The following is a 22,426-nucleotide window of genomic DNA, read 5'->3' as shown; positions in this document are numbered from 1 at the left end:
CAGGTCCTAATGTGGTGCGCACCGCTGAGGGTATTACAGTAGTGAGCATATGTATGTATATATATCTTTATTTTATACTTCAATCATCTTCCTGTGTCAACTCTGAGGGGTCGCAGTTTCAGACGGCTGCTGCCTCGTTGTTCTAAACGTACCGACTGTTTGACCGAAACGACAGACTTTGGCCAGTTTAGCTAGAGTAATCCTTACTTCCAAACGAAACTTTAAATTTAATTCCATTGAGTTTTCTTCTTACACCTCACATCCGCTGAGTAAGCCCGACACGATATTACAAATAACTACTTATTTTGCAGTTAACGAAGTTCTACGAATTGAGTCCTAGGGTACTTGCTATTTTCGCATTAAATTATGCACTTAGACTAGTACTTATTTTCTTTTACTAACTACGGCTAACCGACACTTACTGAGGGTTAAAGAAAGCGTTTTTTAAACGATGTATATAAAAAGTAAGTTTAATACTTACTTTATTTTTCCCTAGTGGAATGAACAGACGGATAGTCAGTCAATCTATTAGCCTGTTCGTATTAGTTGCATGTTGAATAATGAGATGTTCTGTGAATAACATGCGAAATTGCATGTTGCGATCAAAAGAGCCGACTTCATGTAGATTAGTTTATAATAACCGCGAGTGCGGCGTTGAAACGGTTTATTGGTAGAGTAAGTTCCTGCGTACTAATTACCATTACATAATAATATAGGTACTTATATATTGCGGATATGCGAGTAATGATAATCAATGTTTAAATACATCCTAGTCCTATAGATTGAATTGAATGAGGTATTTCCGAATAAAAATAAGGCGGTACATTTTTCTTATCAGCATTTATAAAAACCGTAGATATATCCAGTTGTTTAAAAAATATGTAATATTTCGGGATCCTTGAATCAACGTTATTTTTTACCTAATCTTTGTTTATATGAATTAAACACAAACAAAGAAGTATATTCAGCTTATTCTTTAGTTCCCATACCGAAGACCATATGTTCCCATTAGTGTTAACGAGACATTTATGACTCGATTCATCGAATACTATAATCGACGTTCAAACAATCTAGTTTCCGAGCATCGATTAATTTCTATAAATGTTAATATAGGTTCTTCATCGACACTCACCTAATCTCGTTTCAATACGTATCATTACCTACACTAAATTACCAGTTTTCAGCATACACTCTTACTCAGTGGCTTTAGCTATAGGTACTGTAACCCTTACCCTAACATAGTTCGATATCTTACAAATATTTATCAACGATGAATGTGTTACATCTCCCAAAATTCACTGTATTACCAAGACCCCACCACATTTTATCAATTGGTTACAATTGTGTTCCACTGCTGCTGGGCAATAGTTTCACCGTGACACATATTCCTATCCGTGGCATGGGCCTTCTTTCTCCAGTCCCTGATAAAGGCATCGAGGACCTTAAAAATAATAAACTAAGAATAGTATCTTGGTGCGGGGGCGGGACGGGAGCGCACCGCGGCCGGCTCCGCAGTCGGCCCGCTCGTTAAGCTAATCAATGTAAACGGGACACTACAACTTTATGATTCCATAATATAAAATAAATGAGTTTAATTTTAGAGCTTAAGTTATTAGTTTTGTAATTAGGAACGTCGGATGGGCATGTGTCGGCCGATTGTCACGCCATTTTACTGATTAACATAAGTTTAGAGTTTACCCGTTTCCTGATGGTTACGATCTAAACTTTTTAATTAATACGAGTGGGATTTGAACGGAATTAATCCAGCCCGCATTTAATCTAAGTTTTAATTTTAAACCAAATAACATAAATTTCAGCACAACTACTCTACGCTCCTACCTGCTCTGATGAATTTGATGGTGATATAGGCAGTTTACTAAGTCCCTACCTACATCAGTTTAAAAAAAATTATACCAACAAAACCTCCGTTTTCACCCAACATACTCAGTTTACAATGAACCTTTGCGCAGCGCACAAGACAACAGCTGATATGACTCAACAATTGCACAAATCGCATCGATGGTAATTTAGCGGCGTGTCGTTCGCTCGTGTTCGTTTTGTGTGTGGCTGTGGTGTGTCGTGTCGCGCGCGTCCCGCGGAGAGGCCCACGCGCACAGTGTGACATCGCGCCTTCACGCGCGCGCTCACACGTCGCGCCGACCGTACACTTGCCACTCTATAGTCTATGGTATACCCGTATCGTCAGGTACCTATAGTGAAACCGAAAGGTCTAGTCAGACCTCTACTCTACCTTGTCAAAAAATTAAGGACGTGAGCTTTCCTGCAATCGGTACGATTAATGCAACGATATAGAGTCTTGATGAGCGCAGCAGCAGCGTTCCGAAAAAACATTATTCGAAAGGGGTTTAAATTACTAAATATTAAGTCGACCCTGAAGAGCCTCCAAAATAGTTTAAAGTGCGACATCAATTCGGTATCGCTACCGAGTGCCAGTAAGATATTTGCTTTAAGTCTAAAAAGGGCCATAGGTAGGTATGTCCACAATAGACAAATCATAACTATGAAACAATAGGCATTAAGTTAAGTTAAGGAACAGTTTTTTATTATATTTTATGTCCAGTGGCAGAGATATACTTAGTCGTCCCAGTTGTGTATCCTGATACAAAATTTGCATTATTTATTAGCTTTATGGATTCCAATGGACATTGTACAAAACGTAGGAGGTACAATATGAAAAAAACTAAGTTTTATTTTTGGATATTTGATTTTTTTGGGACTTATACGAATGTCGGATGTAATAAAAATCTAATAAAATTATATTATCCAATTGTCAATAAATTTTACAAAACATGAGCATTAAAACTTTGTAGCAGGCAACACAAGTAATTCCAGTATGAGATTACTGACAACTTTTATTAAAATAAAATAACTTTAAAATCCTTGCAGTCTATAAACTTTGTCAAATGAGATCACAATCCCTTTTCAATGGAGTGTAGGGAGTAAAAGATAATTTAAATGTTTCTATCGCAGGGTATTCTTAAAACGTCTTTATTCTCGGTTAATTTACGATAAACTATAAAGTTCAATACATAAAGGCTTGTCTTGTGTGCAAGGCACTGAGGGACCCCGTTGTGTTTGCATGGATTGTATCGATACACTTATTTCACAAACGTATCGCACTGTCCAATTCATTTAATACATAGAAACAAATAACGTATGTTACAATTTTTTGAAATCACTTTGTGTTGGTTTTCAGTTTTAATCATAGACTGGTAAATGCTCCGGATTAAGATGCAGTAGAAGGTAATCAGGTATATAGCTAATACTTAGATTATAATACCTAAAAAACTATTTGTTTTAAACTCTATCATTACTTTCAACTAAAAGAAGTTCGGGCAAGGAACAATAACAAGTTCAATTTCAGGATCTTAAAATTAAATTGGTTCCATTAACACCGAGGCTCTAAATTCTCCGAGGGCTTTAAATACAACCTGACCCTTCGCCAAAATACGATCGCTCCTCGGGTGAAACTTAAGGTGTTTTGACGCAATCATTTAGGTGTCTTAACTCTTTAAAATAAATCGTTTTTGTACCACCACTCTCCCCAATTTTCAGCTCTTAAATATGATGTGATAACCGGCCGTTATATTTAACTACCCACCAGCAATCATAACTGGCAGACTCCAAAAGAATTTTTCAACATTTAAAGCCCCGTAACGTACAAAAAGCATCGACTGTTCGGCATTCGGCACATCTCTACATGCCGACCGGCCGCTCATAAAATATTATGATAAGTGCTATTACCATCACAAAGGAGGCGTATAATTGTTTGTCAAATAAATACTAATAAAAATTTGATGTTTATTAAATATAATTTCAAAAGCGAAGTCCTTTCAATCGCGCGGGCGCGGGCAAGAAACAAACGGCTTTTATGTTCCTCTGTGGTGTGCAATAATAACCTGTATAGAAATTTAATTTGTTTGGGAAAGATTGGTTATAAATATTACATGTCAGTAATAATGGATCCCTACCAATAAGAACCTGAATAAGACATTGATAGATTTTAATGTTTACCAACCTTTTTTACTGAGGACTTCAATTGCTTCTGTGCTAACATTACATAAATTCTGTAAAATGTTTTAGCAATGCAGTATATTCATATACATATTAGTACATGTGAATAACGTTCTATGAATTAATTATAAGTTATCATAGTGAATTTTAAACTTACGAGTACAAATATTCTGCTTCATCTTGAATGCCGCTACTCTTCCGAGGAGTCTGGGGCTGACACCTGACGCTTCCATTCTTCTCCGTCAGTGGCCAAGTGAAGCAAGTTTACCTTTGGCCACGACTTCCCTTTCTCTCGCTGACAATGGACCGCTTCCAGGTATGAGCTGGTCGACCGGGTCGCCTTGAACCACCCTGGGGTTTCCATTCTTGGGGCACTTTTGGGATACGGTTATCAGGTCTTCACAGTGTGTGGCCTAGCCATCGCTATTTTTGGTCTTGGATGTCTATATCTATATGTTTTTGGTTTATACAAATATTTACGGGTAATAACACAGATGTTGATAGTTACTGGTGATGGCACCAAGTATAGTAGATTGATTAATAATATGTAACCTGCATCTTTCTAACTAGAAACTTTATTGCCTACAGTTTATGTTGACTACATACCTAAGTGGCATGGTCAAATTTAATATTCTAATGAGGCACCTTGAGAGCCTAAGTCTAGATAGTACTCGTCCTAGGCCTAGAAGATTACGAAGCTGACGTAACCACAAACTCATAGAGGTCTTAGTTCACCGAAGATTAGCCTCCCTGATTCACGTCGCTTCTCTGATAGGTAGGTACTTACTCACTACTGATAGATATAATATAATATCTTGTTAATCAATAACAACATTAAATCAACAACCATTTAATGTACCTAATCAAAAAAAAATCTCAACAATAAATATGATAGTGAAAAGTGGGATATATCGTTCTAAAGAAATTGTAAATTATTTGGTCAGTATTTTTTCTGATATACGCATTAGGTACGTACGCACTTCTTGTAAATATTTTGTATCTCTAAAAGTTTGTCAATCTGTGTATTTATTTAATGATTACGCTTTGAAATCTACGTGAACCTCGTTGTCGACAGTTCGTGAATAAGGAGTTTGGTCGCGGTCGTACTCACAGACTGCGGCAGATAATTGTCTCACGTAGCCATGTCGCAGCCGGATCGTATAACCCGCCGTATTACATTACGGCTGGCCACATTACAACACAGGGCCGCTTTGTAATACGGCGGCTCACGTTTAGCCGCATCGTACTACTACTGAATTGTAGGGTAAACATGTCCATACTAAGCATGACATTACGGATTGTGGGATCTTCGGAATTATTATTCTTCATCATCAACATCACTTCTGGACGTAGGCCTCTCCTAAAGCACGCCACTGGATGCGATCTACAGCTTTCCACATCCAATCATAACCAGCCACCTTTACCTTTCGCAAGTCGTCACCCCATCTAGCCTGAGGGCGTCCCACACTACGTTTGCCTCGTCGCAGTCTCTTCAAGATCAAATAACCTTTGCCGGCCACATTTATATTTTTTGACCCAGTAGTATTATCTTGAAATCCGCCGACCAGCAGAATCCATGGTCACTTTAGCTGATTGATGTGCGTTATAACTTTTGTACGTTTTTCACTGCACCGCATTGATCGGAATAGAAATTATTTAATTTCATGTGAAAATTGTTCCTGAAGTACTGTTTACTAGCATATTTAACACGATTTCTTCGTTTTAATCATCATCAAATATCTGTATCCAACGCCATTATTGTTGTTATGTCAAGCAGCGCCACTAGTGTTAAAAATCAAAACTAAAATCTTTCAAAGCGGCGGCTAATCCCTTGCCGTATTACATAACGGCTAGCCGTATTGAATGACGTATGATGTCGAATACAATCCGGCGCATTTTCATGCAGCCGTATTCAATACGGCTAAACGTTGATCCGCCGCATTACAAAGCGGCCCTGTCTTGTAATGCGGCTAGCCGTCATGTAATACGGCGGGTTATACGATCCGGCTGCGACAGCCATATCCCGTCCCGGCCTTGGTCCGGTGACTAATTCCAAATTGGTGATGATTGTATGTCATTACCCGATGATTAACCCAGCTCCGCCGCCTATGCGACAATATGACTATGATTCTTATCCACATTCGCAGAAATAAAGGAAGCATGATGCAAAAGGAAATGATTACGCCGTGTACAGTATAATAAAAATATAATTTCCTTTATTCGTTTTTAATAGTTACAAATGGACGGATTATAATTTCTAGTTAGAACTTACAAAGGTACGGTTTAATACTGTTACAAAAACGTGTAACCCTACTCGATAACTACAGCTACTTTTATTTACAAAACTCAACAATTTAAATAGCTTAACCTATTCACATAAAACTATATTCACATACGCATTCGCATAACGTCTAAATCGTTCCCGTGTTTTAACCCTTCAACTGCACTAGCAATGGTCAGCTAAGAATAACCCTCTAATCATTCCCCGTTAACCCTTCAAGTGCACTAGGTATGTTCAGCACATGAGGTTAACCCTTCAAGTACACTAGCTTTAACTCTTCAGCACATGAGGTCGGCTCTTTGCCGCAGCAGCTCCATGCGCAGCTCGTGCTCGCGCGCCGCCAGCCGCAGCGCCACGATGCTGCTGTTCCTCGCGTCGTCTGCCGCGGGGGGGAGGGACTCGCAGCCGGGGGAGATGGGGGGGGAGAGCGACGGCGCCGGGGAGCGGGCCTCGGGCGAGCGCCGGGGGACTTCAGCCAGCGGCGCCATGCTCGCGAACAACGAGTGGAAGTGAGCTGGTGATGTAGCGTATAAAGGCGCCCCTAGGAAGGGAGCTCGTGATAAGGATGGCAGGTACTGGGCTCCCAGGAGAGGCGAGGTCGCGTACCTGGAAAGAAAATTCAATAAGAAAATGGAACACATTTTCCTGCGTGGTTTCGTAACTGCTCTACAATTTATGTGAGACAAAATTTCAATGTTGACATTGTAATTTAAAACAGTTGTGCTTAATTAGTAAATGGCGAAATTAATTACGTGTCTACAAATACTAATTAAAATACGTAGTTTACACAATAATATGTGTTTGCCAATTATTGCATTGTCATTTTAATTTGGGTGGTTTGGATTCTGCTAAATTTTTCGCTTACCGAAAAGATGCTAGAGCGTTGGCATCGAAGGACTTTCTCAGTCCGAAGCCGAGTTGTGTGAAGGGGTGCGGGGCGCTGATGGCGGCCGAGCTGGGCAGCGGGGTGGGCCCCCCCATGTACCCGCTGTAGGGGTGGGACTGTGGGCCCACCTTCTCCTGCTTGCGCCACTTCGCGCGCCGGTTCTGGAACCACACCTGCGAATAAGGGTTAAGGTCAGCGTTGGACGTCGAAAGGAACTGGTGGAATCGGTCATAGTATGGGTAGTACCTATAACGAAAGTAGTTGTTGATAAGTTGTTTTGAGTATGCATGCAGTATAGAGAGTGCGATAAACAATAATTAAGTTGTCGTATTGTGCGTAGGCGTTAGTTCATAACTTAACAAGATGAAAACAGAAACATCTGGTGAATATAACTGGCAAGACATTGATAATAATTAAACGGCAAGATTAAAATGAAAATTAAGCAGGTGCGTTCTCGCAGTGTTCTGATGTATCAAAATTAACAATATTTCACACCAAAAAAGGTCAGACAGGATGAATTCCTAAACGCAAAAATGTCCGCTCAAAGTAATCGCTTGCCACTAATTATAAGCGATTAGAAACTCGCCTTACGACCGTAAAGCGTAATTGAATAAAAACTGCATTTTCTATTAAGAAAATATACGTAATTTAGACCGAAAAAGGGCAACACAGGTAATTAACACTGTATAAGCGGTGGCCGGTAAAAAATAAATAAATAAAATGATGGAATGCTCCGACGTTGATATATTACAGCCTCACGTTGCATTCAATTAATATTTACGAAAACGTTTTGCAACTTAGTACCTAGCTATGTGAGTTATGCCACAGACCAATGCTTGTGGGCAGTGAGCTGCGTGAAAACCAACACGAAATACCAATACATTATTACTCTACAGTTGTACACACATTACACACCTAGCCATGTAGATTGAGCTTGTATGTAAATAGGTGTACAGAAATAACTTTTAATCGCAAAAATAAATTCATCCTATAAGTAAATTCGTATATCTGAGACTCCAATAAACATGACAGTAGAGGATAAGCTAAGCGGTCTGATTTAGATTTTGGTTAAATTATTAAAAGTAAATCGTGTTTTCTAAGAGGCAAATTCTAACTTTTCTTTGTTGAGTTTTAACTAAGTGAGTGGGTGAATTCCACTGTACGATATTGAATGATCAATAAAACAGTGCAGATTGAGCGATCATTAAGTGCTGTTAAACCAATACGAGATGGCATTCGCCCGCAGTCGCCAACCGCTGGCACCGACTAATAAGGAATCTTGACTTATGTTTTTAGGGTGACCATACCAAAGTAATTGGAGAGAAATAAGTCACGACTCCAATGGAATCCTGATCGATATGATTATAGATCTGCGTAGCTTTGCGGTTCGAATTAGCGGCTCTTGGCTTGATAAGTTATTTTACTTTGTGGGAATGAAGTGACTATAACGTATTGGTTGATGTGCAAGGGATCGCGTATGTATGTGTGCTATGATGTAATTTAAATTTTAACGGTAATATGAATGATTTTAAAGTTGAAAAATTACCTATGTTTATTTTTGTGAATACAAAGACAAGACTTAATAAAAAAATATTCTATTGAATCTGCGGCAGTAAGTGCATCCCAGAAACCGGTGCCGTTCACACGTGGGAAAACTAACATAATTTACTACTCTCATAGTCGCCATAGTTCAAACCTTTTAATAACTCATACAGTTTATACACGTTTTCAACCTTTGGACTTAATTTTAATGTCGTAAGTAAACGTTTAGAAAACATACTTAATTAAGTATTTGTTTTAGACATTATTATTCTTATGTATGTATAGGCGGATTCAAATAAATGTACATGTGTGTTTTGGGTGGAGATAAGAGATATTACTTACTATGATTTTATATTACCTAAGTAACGTGATATTCTTATGTGTAGTATAAAGCCAAGAAAGTATTTTTTCTATAGAAATTAGTTTTTCTCACGGGAATTGATTACATTAGGAACATTGTTGCAAATTATGCACATAATAGCTTCCGTTTAAGCATAAAATAAAAACTGATTGCGCATTGTCCTTAGTCCGTCAGTAAACTTTTTAGAGCGAGGCGTCCAGCCGCGTCGCCGTCTGTCGCAGGAGGTCGCAAGTCTGCGGGAGACCCTAAATAAGTTTTTTGGTGTGACACCCTACTGATTGGAGTCGAATGCTTATGTTTATTCAGAGGTAATAAGACATTGATTTCTTTAGTAAAATGAATGTTCTAATTAGTTGGTTTGAGTTATTTTACATCAGTTTTTCACTCTGCAAATAAAATAGCAATAACTAAACAACAAAAAATCCTATCGCATATCAAACGAAACACTAATTCCGCATAGTTGGTGTAGGAAACGCAATAATCAATGGCCATTAATCTTATCAGATGCATGTTCGTAGATAGCACGGATAGCTCACCTGGATTCTCGCTTCAGTTAGTCCAATTTTCAAAGCCAGCTCTTCTCTGCAACAAAAAATGGCGACGTTTAATCAAAGTCGTCGTTTATCAACCATTGTTGGACAGTTTAAGTGTGGGGAATTTCTACAACTGCTCTTTCCATGTTTTTTCTAGCGACGATTTAGGTGTTAGCTAGTTAGTTCTGTTGAAGTAAAATATTTGTAGAATTACAAAAAGATCAGAAAATATTCGGAAAATCACGTTAGTTTACTATATTATAACTTAGTTACACTGAGATAATGGCATAAAACTGTATATATACCTAATCATAATACCTAATAGATTCCGATTTAATTACACAGGGTGAAATCTTATAATTATCTGAAGTCCCAAATAGAGACCAATGTAGAGTAACTTTAAATATGAGACCAGAAAACGAAGCAGCTCCTTAATTTTTATGAAAGGAACTCGGTATGTCTGGCCACTGACAGCCTCCTTATAAAATCCCACCCTGTATATTGATTATAAGTAACACGACATACCAAAACACACAAATAGTAGGATCTTTAAAAACACACCATTATCTTCTAACAACTCACCTAGTAAACACGTCAGGATAATGCGTCCTGCCAAACGCCTTCTCCAGTTCATCAAGCTGATAGCTGGTGAAGGTGGTCCTATACCGGCGCTGCTTCCTCCGAGGAGTGTCCTCCTCATCGAGCCCCGAGCCGTGGGACTCCGGGCGCGGGAGGGGGTGCGGCGCGGGGGAGGGGGAGGTAGATGACAGCTCCGAGATGCCCATCGCTGATTGGTTGGTGATCTGTGGAGGGTGACAGTGTTAGTGGGTTTGGTAAGCTATGTCGTAATTTTTAAAAACATTCTCTACATACGGGTATTGTGGTTGGTACAGTAAGGGGCAGAAAAACCTGACCACTCTCAGAAGCATTGTTACTATGAGAGGGGGGTCAGGTTTCTCTGCACCTGACCGTACCTAATGAGTACTTCTACAAATACTATAACCTTTTTAACACTCTGTATGTGGACTATATAATATACATGTACGCAGATTAACTTGAGTGAGAAACTGGGTCTAACAGCCACCACTTATGCTTATATCAGCCGTAATACCTTCCCAGCAACGAACAATGCGTTAGCAATTCCCTATCAAATATGGCCATTAATGGTTAATAACTGCGTAACAATAACGGACGGGACGGGGGGTCACTCTACATCACAAAAATGGAGTTTTCGGAGCGCTGCTGCGCGAGCTATGACTCTATCTCGTGGTATTAAACGTGCCGATTGCACGACAGCTATTGTTCGTTCGTTTTTCGTCAATATAGAGTAACCCTCAGGGAACGCATGACTTCTCGCACAATTAAGTTTCTTATCACATTTCCCATCTAAATGTAATATGCAAACATCCGCTTTCTTCAATTATAAACTGCTATGCTAAAGTGCATTCTATGCTAAAAGCTCTTTTGCGCTTATAAAATGTGCTTTTTTTTTGCTAACGGTCAGAGTTGAGGCGCGATTGAGGTATGTAAAACTAGGATGATTGTGAGTTTACTTTGTATTTTAATAATTTAATCGAGCTCGTTTTCTTTTTACATAAAAAAGAAAATCGATAGAACTCAATTTAAATTAAAGGTCTGCAACAAATGTAAAGCTTTTTAAGAGCAAGCATAAATGTATAAATATTGTCACATCTCATTATTTAGTTCTGCTCGTGTTATTTTTCGTTGTGAGACAGGTAGTTTACAAACTTATGATAGTTTATGATGCACACTAAATCCCTCGCTATGATTCATAAAATAGACCTCGTATCCAAACCAAACGCACCGAAGTTTAAACCCTAGCTCACATTGAGTTACACTCACGGGCAATAAAAAAGGTTCCGTTAAGAAAATTACCAAATTACTCCTAAACAGTTTGGGTTGTTTGGTGTCGGCATTTTGTGAGTGGAACCTTTTCATTGCCCGTGAGTGTAGTAATGATAATGTATATCAGAATAAATAACAATAAAGAAATTGCATTAGACATTATCCCCGTTAATACTAACGTGCTTATCTATAACAGCGTTATAAAATTAAATGGTATAATCTCTTTATAGTATGCTTTTTTGCTATAACTCACATTGCTTGATGCTAAAAAACCGTATTCTACTATGAGTGTTCGATACACATGGCGAAACAATGACTAAGGTGTAACGAATGGATTCCATACTTACCTGTACACATGTAAAGATAAACTATAAAATTAGAAATCTAATAGTTATTGCGTTCTCAATAAGTGATATGTCCAGAAAACATATTTTTAGGATTATTGAAGAATAGATAATCTAAACTACAAATTTAATATTCCCATAAATAATGTTATTCATAATCATTAAAATGATTCAATAAAAAGATACACCTACAGACCGTGGCAAAGATATACCTGACTCCTCACATGTCGCATTGTCACTCTGAGAGAGGTCGTTTATTGGCCCTAGACTACAATTTTAGTGCATCCAACTATTGATTAGAAATATGTACAAGCTACATATAATATTATGTTGGTTTATTAATTGTAATACGGAACTTCCTAATGTTTCTATCAAATTACCAGAATTGGTTTCCGTGCCTACAAATTTGCACAGTTAATTAGCAAAAGACCGAGTCTGTTTAAACAAGTGTTTAATTACATTTTAGTAGCAATTAAACGCTAAATTTATTGCTATCTGTTCCACAGTACCGTCAGCAATGAAGTTAACGAACTAATCCGTCGATTTTAAACCGTATTTGTATTGCCATAAGACGCAATTCAATAATGTGGGTTTCTTAAACTTAATTTGCAAACCCAGACGGTTTCATTGTATTTGCATGTTAATGTTAGTTTTTGCGGAGACCACAAAAAATAAAACAAATGTTTGCAAGAAGGTGCTTTTTTAACACTTGCAACCCCTTTGTTAAGAACCTGCTAATGTCTTTGCCTGTGTTTTGTTATGCATCTTTTTCTATTAAGTACATCGAACTGCTAAAAAAATATAAGGTAACGGGTCCATATTCCGAGGTAAATAACAACATTTGAAAGTAAGTAAGAAAAATAAGCATTTGTAACCATCAATATTGATGTGAAATATTGTCTTCTGTAAGAATATACGTTAAATTTTATATTTCTTAACACAGATTCATTGATAACACATTAATTATACTTAAAAAAATATAATTTATTACACATGTCGATTTGCCCTTATACCGAGGTAGGATTATGGTTTCTTCCATATACCGAGGTAGCCTGTTCCATATTCCGAGTTAGTCCTGTCAGTGGCTCCATGAGTGTGGCCATGAACATAAGGAAATTACAATCTAAAATATCGATATACTTTTTTAACCCTAAAATACTCCAAATAAATTTAATTATTCTAAAAAGTAGTTGAAAATAATGAAAAGAATTAAATACTCTCCATTTATATTGGTTTTCGTGATAATTTCTATTATTTATGTAACATTTTCATAATTCATTATTGCAACTGGTAACATTGGCTAGAAAAAATATTCATAATGCTTCTATGATGTTCTATGGACTTTTCAAAGCGATTAAAAAAAAATAGAGTAGAGATGGGGTAAATTGATGAAATAGTGACAGTAATCGAATATAATCGATTATTGAACTCGAATGATTTAAACATTTTTTACTATAGTTTTTATCTAAGTAAGGTCTAAAATTTTTCCACGATATTTTATGTTCTTACTTAAATGTTTAAAAGTTGATGATACGTAATAAAAGTAGATGTGTAAGGGATGAGGAAAAGTATCGAATACTTACAAAAGCCAAATACCTTATCAGTACTAATTTCCGATGAGTACCTAATGTATTTACCATAAACGAATATGATTATAATAAAAGTATCTACCCAGGAATCGATCCAGCATCGATTATTTTTTCATTCAAGCATAGGTCGGAAGCAAGGAACATTGCACTAGGTACATCTCTATGGCGCATGCGCGCTGGACTGGAGGCGCGCCGGCGCCATGTTCAATTTTCCGCCGAAAAGTTTGCCGCTATTCTTTGAAAGTATTTTTGTTAAGTCTTTACATTAGAAAACAAACATCTTTTATTAAATTATTATGTTTGTATTTGCAATATGCAATTGGAAAATCGATAAGGTAAGCTTGTGTGCGAATTATTTTAGGAAATTACGTAAAATGGAAATATTTTTATGTTTTTATCAGTAATTTGGCATCAGTTTAGTTACTAACCTAGGTTTTTGTTCTAGCGTTTTCGTTTCTAAACTCACTAAGTTTTGTGAAAATGGGTACCAACTTATAAGGATAAGCTTAATTCTGTCAACTATCCATACAATTTACCTACTTACTTTATTTTTCAGTGACAACAACAAGAAAATGAAAAAATCAACCAGACCCCTAAACCAAACATGAAATGCAGTATACAGGACATTCATTTATCTGGGAATTCTGGGATAACAATATTACAACGGCCATCAGACCTCGAAGTAGAAGGATAATGGAAATAAAATACAGAAATGAAATTAGGCAATTGTGTATATATATAAGTGTTATAAAAACTCCACGGTCGTGTGTGTTATTTTATTCACCCAAATAAAATTTTACGTCTACAAATTTCTTTCTTTCTTCTTTTATAAAGAGTAATAAGTAGGTAGTATCTAGTAGTAGTTTCGTAAAGTCAGGCATATCTATCCACACCCCTTTTATATTTAGGAAGAAAGTCGCTAATTCATCTTGATTTTATGGTTTGATGACGGCATCGGATGACACTGCGAAGGTGTGATGTAGTCATATTCCGATTTCCGAGGTACCTACCTATGTAAAATGTCATACTCCATATTAGGGGTTCAGCAAGTATTTTAATAATCCATATTCCGAGTTATCAAATTATCGATTTAGAAACAACATAGATTTGTTACTCAAATCATACATAAAATATTGGTAAAATTATGTATCACTTTCGTTAATAGCGATGAAATATCACTGTTTTTTATCATTTCAAATATACATACTAAGTTAAGGTTTTCTATGTAACCATGATTTTTGGGTCAACAATATTATCGTGTCATATTAAGATTCCTAGAGGATATTTTGTACCGCCGAATTAGGTTATAAGCTTGTCACGTTCATCATTATTATTATGTAATCAAGCATATACTTCAAATGTTATTATTTGTAAAGTTATAAGCTAAAAATCATGACATAGTATTTTTCCTTATACCGAGGGTAACTCGGAGTTAGGAACAACGTATAAAAATCAGGCCCTTATACCGAGGTATTTTGTTTTTGAGTTTAAAGGGGTTAAATTAGTTTAAAAAGAGTTAAAATTTAAATTTAATGTAAGTATAAGAATATAATAAACTAAATATAAACTATTTACAAAGTTGAACGTCGTATAAATATTAAAAAACACAATTATTAAATATGGCTGGCCTTACGTAAGCCGGGTCGCGTTTGTATGAAAAACATGGCGGCGTCGCCCTCACGGCACATTACATGAGTTTTTAGTAATTTTAGGCAATTTTAAACATATTTACTACATCAAGTAGTTTCAGTTAAAGATAATGAACGATTAAATGTAATTTTAGAGTATCCAAACCTATTAAAATGAGTAATAATCATGAAAATAAATATAACTCGAAATAAGGACGCCATTTTGAATACCGCGATATATGGACCCGTTACCTTAGTTGTTTCTGTGTACTGAAGAATAAATAACGTCAACATGTACCTATATACATAATATAATTAAAATACCAACTAGGCGTATGAAAACATATCAAAGGAACTTGCTTCTGGATACTTAGTAAGTGCCGAGTCCGAAATAAACTATTTCAACCCCTAGTGCAGAGAAATTACCAACCCATCCGTGACTAATCACAAAATAACAAAATCTAAAAACTGCATTAAAATTTGATCAGCTCATTGATTCCGAACAATCCTCGCGACCACAAGTACCACAGCCACGGTGGATGATGGAGGCATCGGCTGACCACCGCCGTGACGGCACCTGCGCCGCAGCTGCCAGCGCGTGCGCAGCCTTCCATAGAGCCTTTAGAAGTTAGATCAATAGTTTCGTATAAAAATATGAAAATCTAAGAAGGATGACAATGCTAGTCTAATGGTGACGATGGCGACAGTAAGTGCCACATTTAAGAATAGAAAGGACTAAACAAAGAAAGTCTATATACTTAAACCAATGGCAACTGTATGAATCTATTACAGATGATTTACATGTAAATGAGAAGTAGAAACACAAACTCTCTTAATACAAATCATGAAAATAAATATACTCGTAGTACCTATTTTACATAGTCTAGGGATTTAGTTATTATTACAATCAAAACTTGCCTTTGAATCTTTTATAATAGAAGTGTTGAACTTTTAAATTTTACCACTTCCAAACTAGAGCTTGCTATTTGCCTTTAAACTAATTTGCTTCACCAGCCATGTAATTTTAATGGTAAAAGTAATGGCTGCCGAGTCAATTACGGCATGTAATGTTAAAATTGGATGGCCAAAAATAAATTACAGAGCGGTCGATAAATTCGCGTCTTTAATTACACAATTATCGATGTAACGTGGAGAAACGGCCTCGCTATGGAAGGTTTCAATTAATTCAGAACTAATAAATATTCATGTTGATAGTAATAATTCAATAGGACAGGGCTTGGCTCGGTTCGGTTACAGGTGCAAAAACTCTCCACGCACTGCTCGGCTGTGCTAATGTTAATCTATGTATGCTACATACAAGTTATTAAGCTTCTTTTATTACAAATTGTGAAATGAATTATGACGCTCAAAAAACAGGTGACGTCATAATCGCAACTTTTTGAAAGCCATTATGTAGTTGTGTAATTCCTTTTTTAAAACTGTCCGTTGTGTCCTTCTTTATCAGGAATTAGCATTGTTGCAGGCCTAAAGATGTTTCGAGGAAAATTTGGTTTTTATGTTTAAAGAGGTGGTGGAATTATTTATTTTAATAGGATTTGTCCACAAGATACTAATGGCGCCGGACGTGGGTCGGACTATTCTGATAAAGTGGATTAAACTTCTACGTTCCTGGTAGCAACGAAGCAAAAGATTAAATTAATAAAATTAAGCTAAAAAAATATTTAGGATTAGCTAAAGTAATGATGAATGAAACACGAAATTTACGAACTATATAATTTTAAAAATTATATAGTAAAAAATTATTTTTTTTTTCCATTTCTAAAATTTGTTTAAATTACCCGCTTTCTATTACAATAAAGGTCAAATTGTACGACTAATGAATTAGATAAAGTGTAGTAAGTTAAATTAATTAGGTAAATAAGGTATAATTAAAAGCGGCCATCATATCATCATCTTTCACCTTGCTATTTAAACAAAATTCAATTTTATGGATCATACCTACATAAGACGTAGCGACTATCATTTAATCTCACAATCACTACTTACACATAAACGTTTCTTTATTTCGCAGGATGTTATCATCTGCCAAGTCTAAGAATTCCGAGATTAAGCTTATGCCGTCTGTTTTTGTCCATTAGTCCTTGGCTTAAGTGTTAATGGCGCCTTAGGATTATACTCTTCCAGATATACTTAAACCAGATTATTTATACCCTCTACAAATTTACACATCGCCTTTATTTCACAAGCAATAAGATACAAAGTATCTATTCTGTGGTGCTCAAATAATTTTGTTCTCAGATTAGTTTTGAGCGTTGACTCATGGGCCCCTCACGTCTACCTGCTCCGAACTCTGTGGTATCGAGTTGATTTGACTAATTACGTATTCTTTTGTTTGATAATCGTAAGTAGTGAGTGTTTTCTTGATTACTTTGAAGGCGTAGTTTTTTTTCACCCATTTCAAGCTCTACTGGCTTCTGGGAGATAGGCATCTCTGATTGAATTACCATATTATAACACTGATGCGCATAATTCTAATATTGCATTATGTTGGGTGAAATTACGGTCGCTTATCACATGTTAGATGGAACGAAACTAATGGTGGTTTCCTACACATCGGTACGTAGGCTACATGGAAATTCCAATCATCGACTTTCATAGAAATGTAATGAAATGTTACGTATTTGTTGATGTATTTAAAAAGTAAGAAGCTTAGTAATCATAAACGTAGATTACTAAATAAAACAACTACAATCTTAAATGCAAATGAATCATTTACGACTTCAGATTTCTATCAACTTGAATGCAACTACAAAACAAAAATCTGAATTTAAATAACAATCGCCAAGCTACAACACGTATCGACAATCAAATTTAATATCTGTAGACAATTAAAGAATCATCTAGATAGCGTCGCCCGCGCCGGCGGATCTACTTTCCTATTATAATCGACGCGGCTGGTAGCTGAAGTAGCGTGTAATGAGAAACCAGAATGTTAATTAAGATCTAATTAAGTCAAATACAATGTGCTTGCGTTCCGGGGGCATCCGCAAGTCATCGCGGCACTAATCAACCAGCCCCGCCGGGCCTCTGCAGCGAACCCTTCCTCAAGTCCTTCATTTGAAACTCAGAGGTCAACTCTAGCTGGATGTGTATTAATCGAATAGAGATGCGGACAACCCTTTAGTAAAAACTCGAGTAAATTTTCTTGGGTATTGTTATGTGAGAACTCAATTTAGTCAACTTTGTACGATACGAGATCGTATTCAAAGAGTAATAAAGATATAACCAGACACAGGTTATATGTAGGCCTCATAAAAAGTGAAGACAATTTTGAATCTTACACAAAAGAAAGTACTTAATGATGTTATTGAAATGCATATTATTTCTATTTTTAATTTTGATATTAATAATTGATATCTACTTAGTATACACTTTGCTGAGTCTAGCAAGTTTTAAATATAGTAGTAGCTACGATTTATTTGATACGGAATTTTTGTTAGTACATAATTAGATACATGTAGATTCTCTCTATAACGAGTATAAGTAATTAGCGCGAGAGTTGAGACAATAATGATTAATGTTGAAAAAATTGTGCTATAGCATCTCTATGAAGCAAGAATTTAATTGTTTCTTTGTGTTTGCCTCATGCAATTATTTGTAATGAGCACTCCAACTCGTAAAGAATTTATTTAATAATATAATCTAGCATGCAGCTTCATCATGTGAAACAAATCTCGGAATCCCTCTTAAATGTCAAGAAGAAAAATAATAATATTTGAAACTATTGAACTGAACCTTTAGGTAAATAGCAAAATTACAACGCAATTATGAACAAAGTAAAACTTATTTAGATGAGATGGTAATTTTCGTAGAATTCAATCAATACAATGATATATTTTGTTTCTCCGTTATCACGGTGGGTCAATTTGTAAGTGTCACTGGAGCCTCTAATGGACATTTAAACCCTTGATATGAGACCACGGGCGGCACGTGCTGGGACCAAAATATACAACATCCAGTTTAAAACCTGTCCCTGGCTTATACCTACCACGGCATCATACTTCATTTTGAAAGGATCCTTTAAAAGCCTTACAAAGAGACGTTTGTCAGTTTACCGTCGTGTATTTATTTTAATTTAAAACATGATTTGAAGCTGCAAGATGATAATTATTAAATTCAAACAATATACAACATAGTATGCCCTATAATAAAATCTTGTTTTACGGATATTGAATTCAAAAACTGAGTAGGTAAAGATTGATCGACACCTAGTTATACTAGTTTATAGGTAAGTTGATAAACACAACAGATGATGTCCTATGGAGATAAATTCAATAGCATTTATGAGATCAATAAATAAAAATCTAATGTAAAAACTAAAAGTATTACAATTTAAATATTTAAAACCTACTCAAAGCCATCATGAACTCCATTTCAATGACCGTTTTGACTTTGAATACCCTCAAAAAGCACAATAAAATCACAATGAACAACATAAAGAGGCTTTTGTTGCCGACCACATCGTTTCTAACATCTTTTATAGAGTTGAGATATGGTAAAAACATTCAGATCAAACTATAATACAAGCCGTAAACAAAATTAACAACATATGGACCCCTGCTGCTTTCAATTTTGAGCCTGACATAGGCCCTAATTCAATAAAGCAATAAAATTCACCTAATTATGCAAATGCCTTTAAAATATCAGCCATTACGTTTTTTGGTTCTTAAAGAATGAGCTGAGCCGTCAAATAAGGTTGTAAAGGTGGTTTTGATTAATTATTAACTTGTTTTTTTTTCTGTAGCTCATCATAATAATGTCATTATTTTAATAGATTAATTTAATACGTAATTAGTAAGTCGGTGGGACACTGACTTAAATATCTATAATTTATCATAGTTATTTATCTGATGATTTTCTGTTTTGTAAAGGTCATACAGATTTAGTAAATTAATTAATTATTTAATTTAAATATTAATTACTTCTAATTAATTGATTAAAATAAAGATTCAAAATTTCATGTCAAAAGATGACAATGGTGATGATGTAGATTTAAAAAAAAACTTATGTAAAAGAAAAAACACTACTGTAAAAGACAAGAGAGGTATTTAAATATTTAATATTTTTTTATGTGAAATATTTTGTACAGTTGCGTCAGTTTTTGTACATTGAGATATGGGATAATTATATGTAAATACATTATAAAAATAAGCAAATACATTATGATAATATTACATACTTCTTAAAAAATTAAGTCACCTGTTTCAAGTTCTACTCTTGTGTATAATGTTCATGCTCACTCACTTTCAAAAACTAGACTTTCAACAATAAATAATTGTAGGGTCAGAAAGTTATACACAATATATTTGGTTTATTTAACTATAACCAACAAATAAATTGTGTTAAAAAAGATGATGCAAAAATATATATGTTTTAAATAACAAAATAAAAGTACTTACAGTTGTCACACCCAAATGAACCAACTTCACAACAAAGTCCTTAAACAAGCACGAAACACGTATAAATTTCCTTCAATGAGCGGAAGAATTTACATAATATCCCGTGACTCTAAGAGCAAGAAAACGAAGTCATAAACTATGACACAGTGACGCCTTCGATCGACTGAACGAGAATAAGCCGGCTGGTGGCACAGTCGCCTACGCACAGCACAGAAAAAACTCAACAAAAAGAGCGGGCCTAAGCCACTCCCTTGCGGCACGCCCGGACCAATCGCAGCTCAAGCAGTCGGTGACGGTGCGAGGGTGGGCCGCGGCGTCTGATACCGGTCCCCACTTCGATACCACTAATTGACTTTATCAACAAACCGACGTTACTGCCCGAAGTCACGATATATGGTTTGTCTGTCGTGTCAAAAGCCTAAGTTGGACCCACTAGCTTTGTAATTAAGTATGCTGCGACTTAATGGGTGATTTGAGCTTGCTAGAGATTACACAGACATTTGCAATGTAGGTATGGTTTGAGAGTAATTACTTGAAGTATGTTTAGTTATTGATCAATGTTATTTGTTAGATAGAGATAAAGCTTTCACTATAAATGGGAGACTTTAATGGGATATTCTCCATGATTATTTACTTCTAACAAATATAACTTTGCAACTTTATTCCACGTTTTATGTGCAGATAGTTTAGCTGTTTGATATCTAGGATTCGTTGTGAAATAGTAATCAAATATCTATAAAATAATTAAGTTGCTATTACTTATAATAATTAACTAACTATATTATTCTTAGGCCCTGTTTCACAATGTCTGGTTAGTGGCTACCTGCCAGATAAAAGACATGCTGTCACTCTCTGTTATTATTTTTTTGACAGTGACAGAATGTATTTTATCCCACGGGTAGTCACTAACCAGACATTGTGAAACAGGCCCTTAGTGTGGGTTGCACCATTTAACTTTAACTATTACAAACGTCAAATCTCTTGAAAATTGATCTCTCTCGTCAAGGGATTTGACGTTTGTAATAGTTAAAGTTAAATGGTGCAACCCACCCTTACTTTACGCTAGAAACGTCAAACGTGTGATAATAGCATAGAAGTAATAAGTACTTCGTAGGTACAACGAGTGGCGGTAGTGAAAAAAAACTAAAATATACCTTTAGTACTTATTGTAAAAAAAAACATTATGCAAATCCTTTCATATTAAAATCTCCTGCTTAGAATTTATTACTTTCCTGAAAATATATTCTGTTTATAGGCAGATCATTGTTATTCCGTTTCACTTGTTTAAATTTACGCCGTTTGACATGTTACGCTGAAGAAAGCATCGTTACAAATATGTAGTTAAGTAGGTACTAAGAATGATCGTGACTTAACACTTAACAGTGTTATTAAATTGTTAAGCCTACATATTTGCATACGTACAATACGTACACATACATCGTAAACAAAAGTAAATCAGAAATACATAGGTACTACATAAATATAAACATATTTTTCTAAACTGCCTTAATGAACTGAAACTATCAAACGTGTATTTTCTGTACTTCCCATACCTCCGTACATTGCTACTTTGTCGGTAAATTGTTTTTAATTGACAAAGTTCTTAGTAGGAATGTGTTTTTTTCCTGCCTGCCACTGTATGTGAATTAAAAGCGATTAAAATGACATTTGCCATATGTAATAGAGATCTTTGATGGCATTGCGTGTCGGTTATTATCTTCCTCATGCTAATTACGGTTTTCCTCGTTAGGTTATAGAAAATTTCGTACTTTGATGTAAAATTGACTCTGCAGCTGCTGTTCTTTTAAAATAATATAGTGATTGAGGTATTTGTTTTTATTATAATATACTTTTTCACATACAATACGTTAAACCGTGCTCTATCTTAGCTAAGTAGGTTAAAAAAATTACGAAAAACTATGAATTTTTGATATAAAGTCC

General features: G+C 35.7%; 1 protein-coding gene across 1 annotated transcript; it reads right to left on the bottom strand.

The window, feature by feature from the left end:
• Window positions 1-6,224: 6,224 nt before the first annotated feature.
• On the bottom strand, window positions 6,225-20,726 carry LOC105397943 (homeobox protein aristaless). The gene is made up of 5 exons (XM_048631882.1): window positions 20,486-20,726; window positions 10,221-10,441; window positions 9,642-9,687; window positions 7,182-7,375; window positions 6,225-6,922 (listed from the first exon to the last, which is right to left on the bottom strand). The coding sequence occupies exons 2-5, from the start codon at window positions 10,421-10,423 to the stop codon at window positions 6,595-6,597; spliced, it is 771 nt and encodes a 256-aa protein (XP_048487839.1). The 5' UTR covers window positions 10,424-10,441; window positions 20,486-20,726; the 3' UTR covers window positions 6,225-6,594.
• Window positions 20,727-22,426: the final 1,700 nt, after the last annotated feature.

This window comes from Plutella xylostella, chromosome 4 (genome assembly GCF_932276165.1).
Source record: "Plutella xylostella chromosome 4, ilPluXylo3.1, whole genome shotgun sequence".
In the NCBI taxonomy this organism is placed as follows: Eukaryota; Metazoa; Arthropoda; class Insecta; order Lepidoptera; family Plutellidae; genus Plutella; species Plutella xylostella.
Note: the sequence above shows the minus strand (reverse complement) of the source record. Positions and strands in the feature narration are given on the sequence as shown.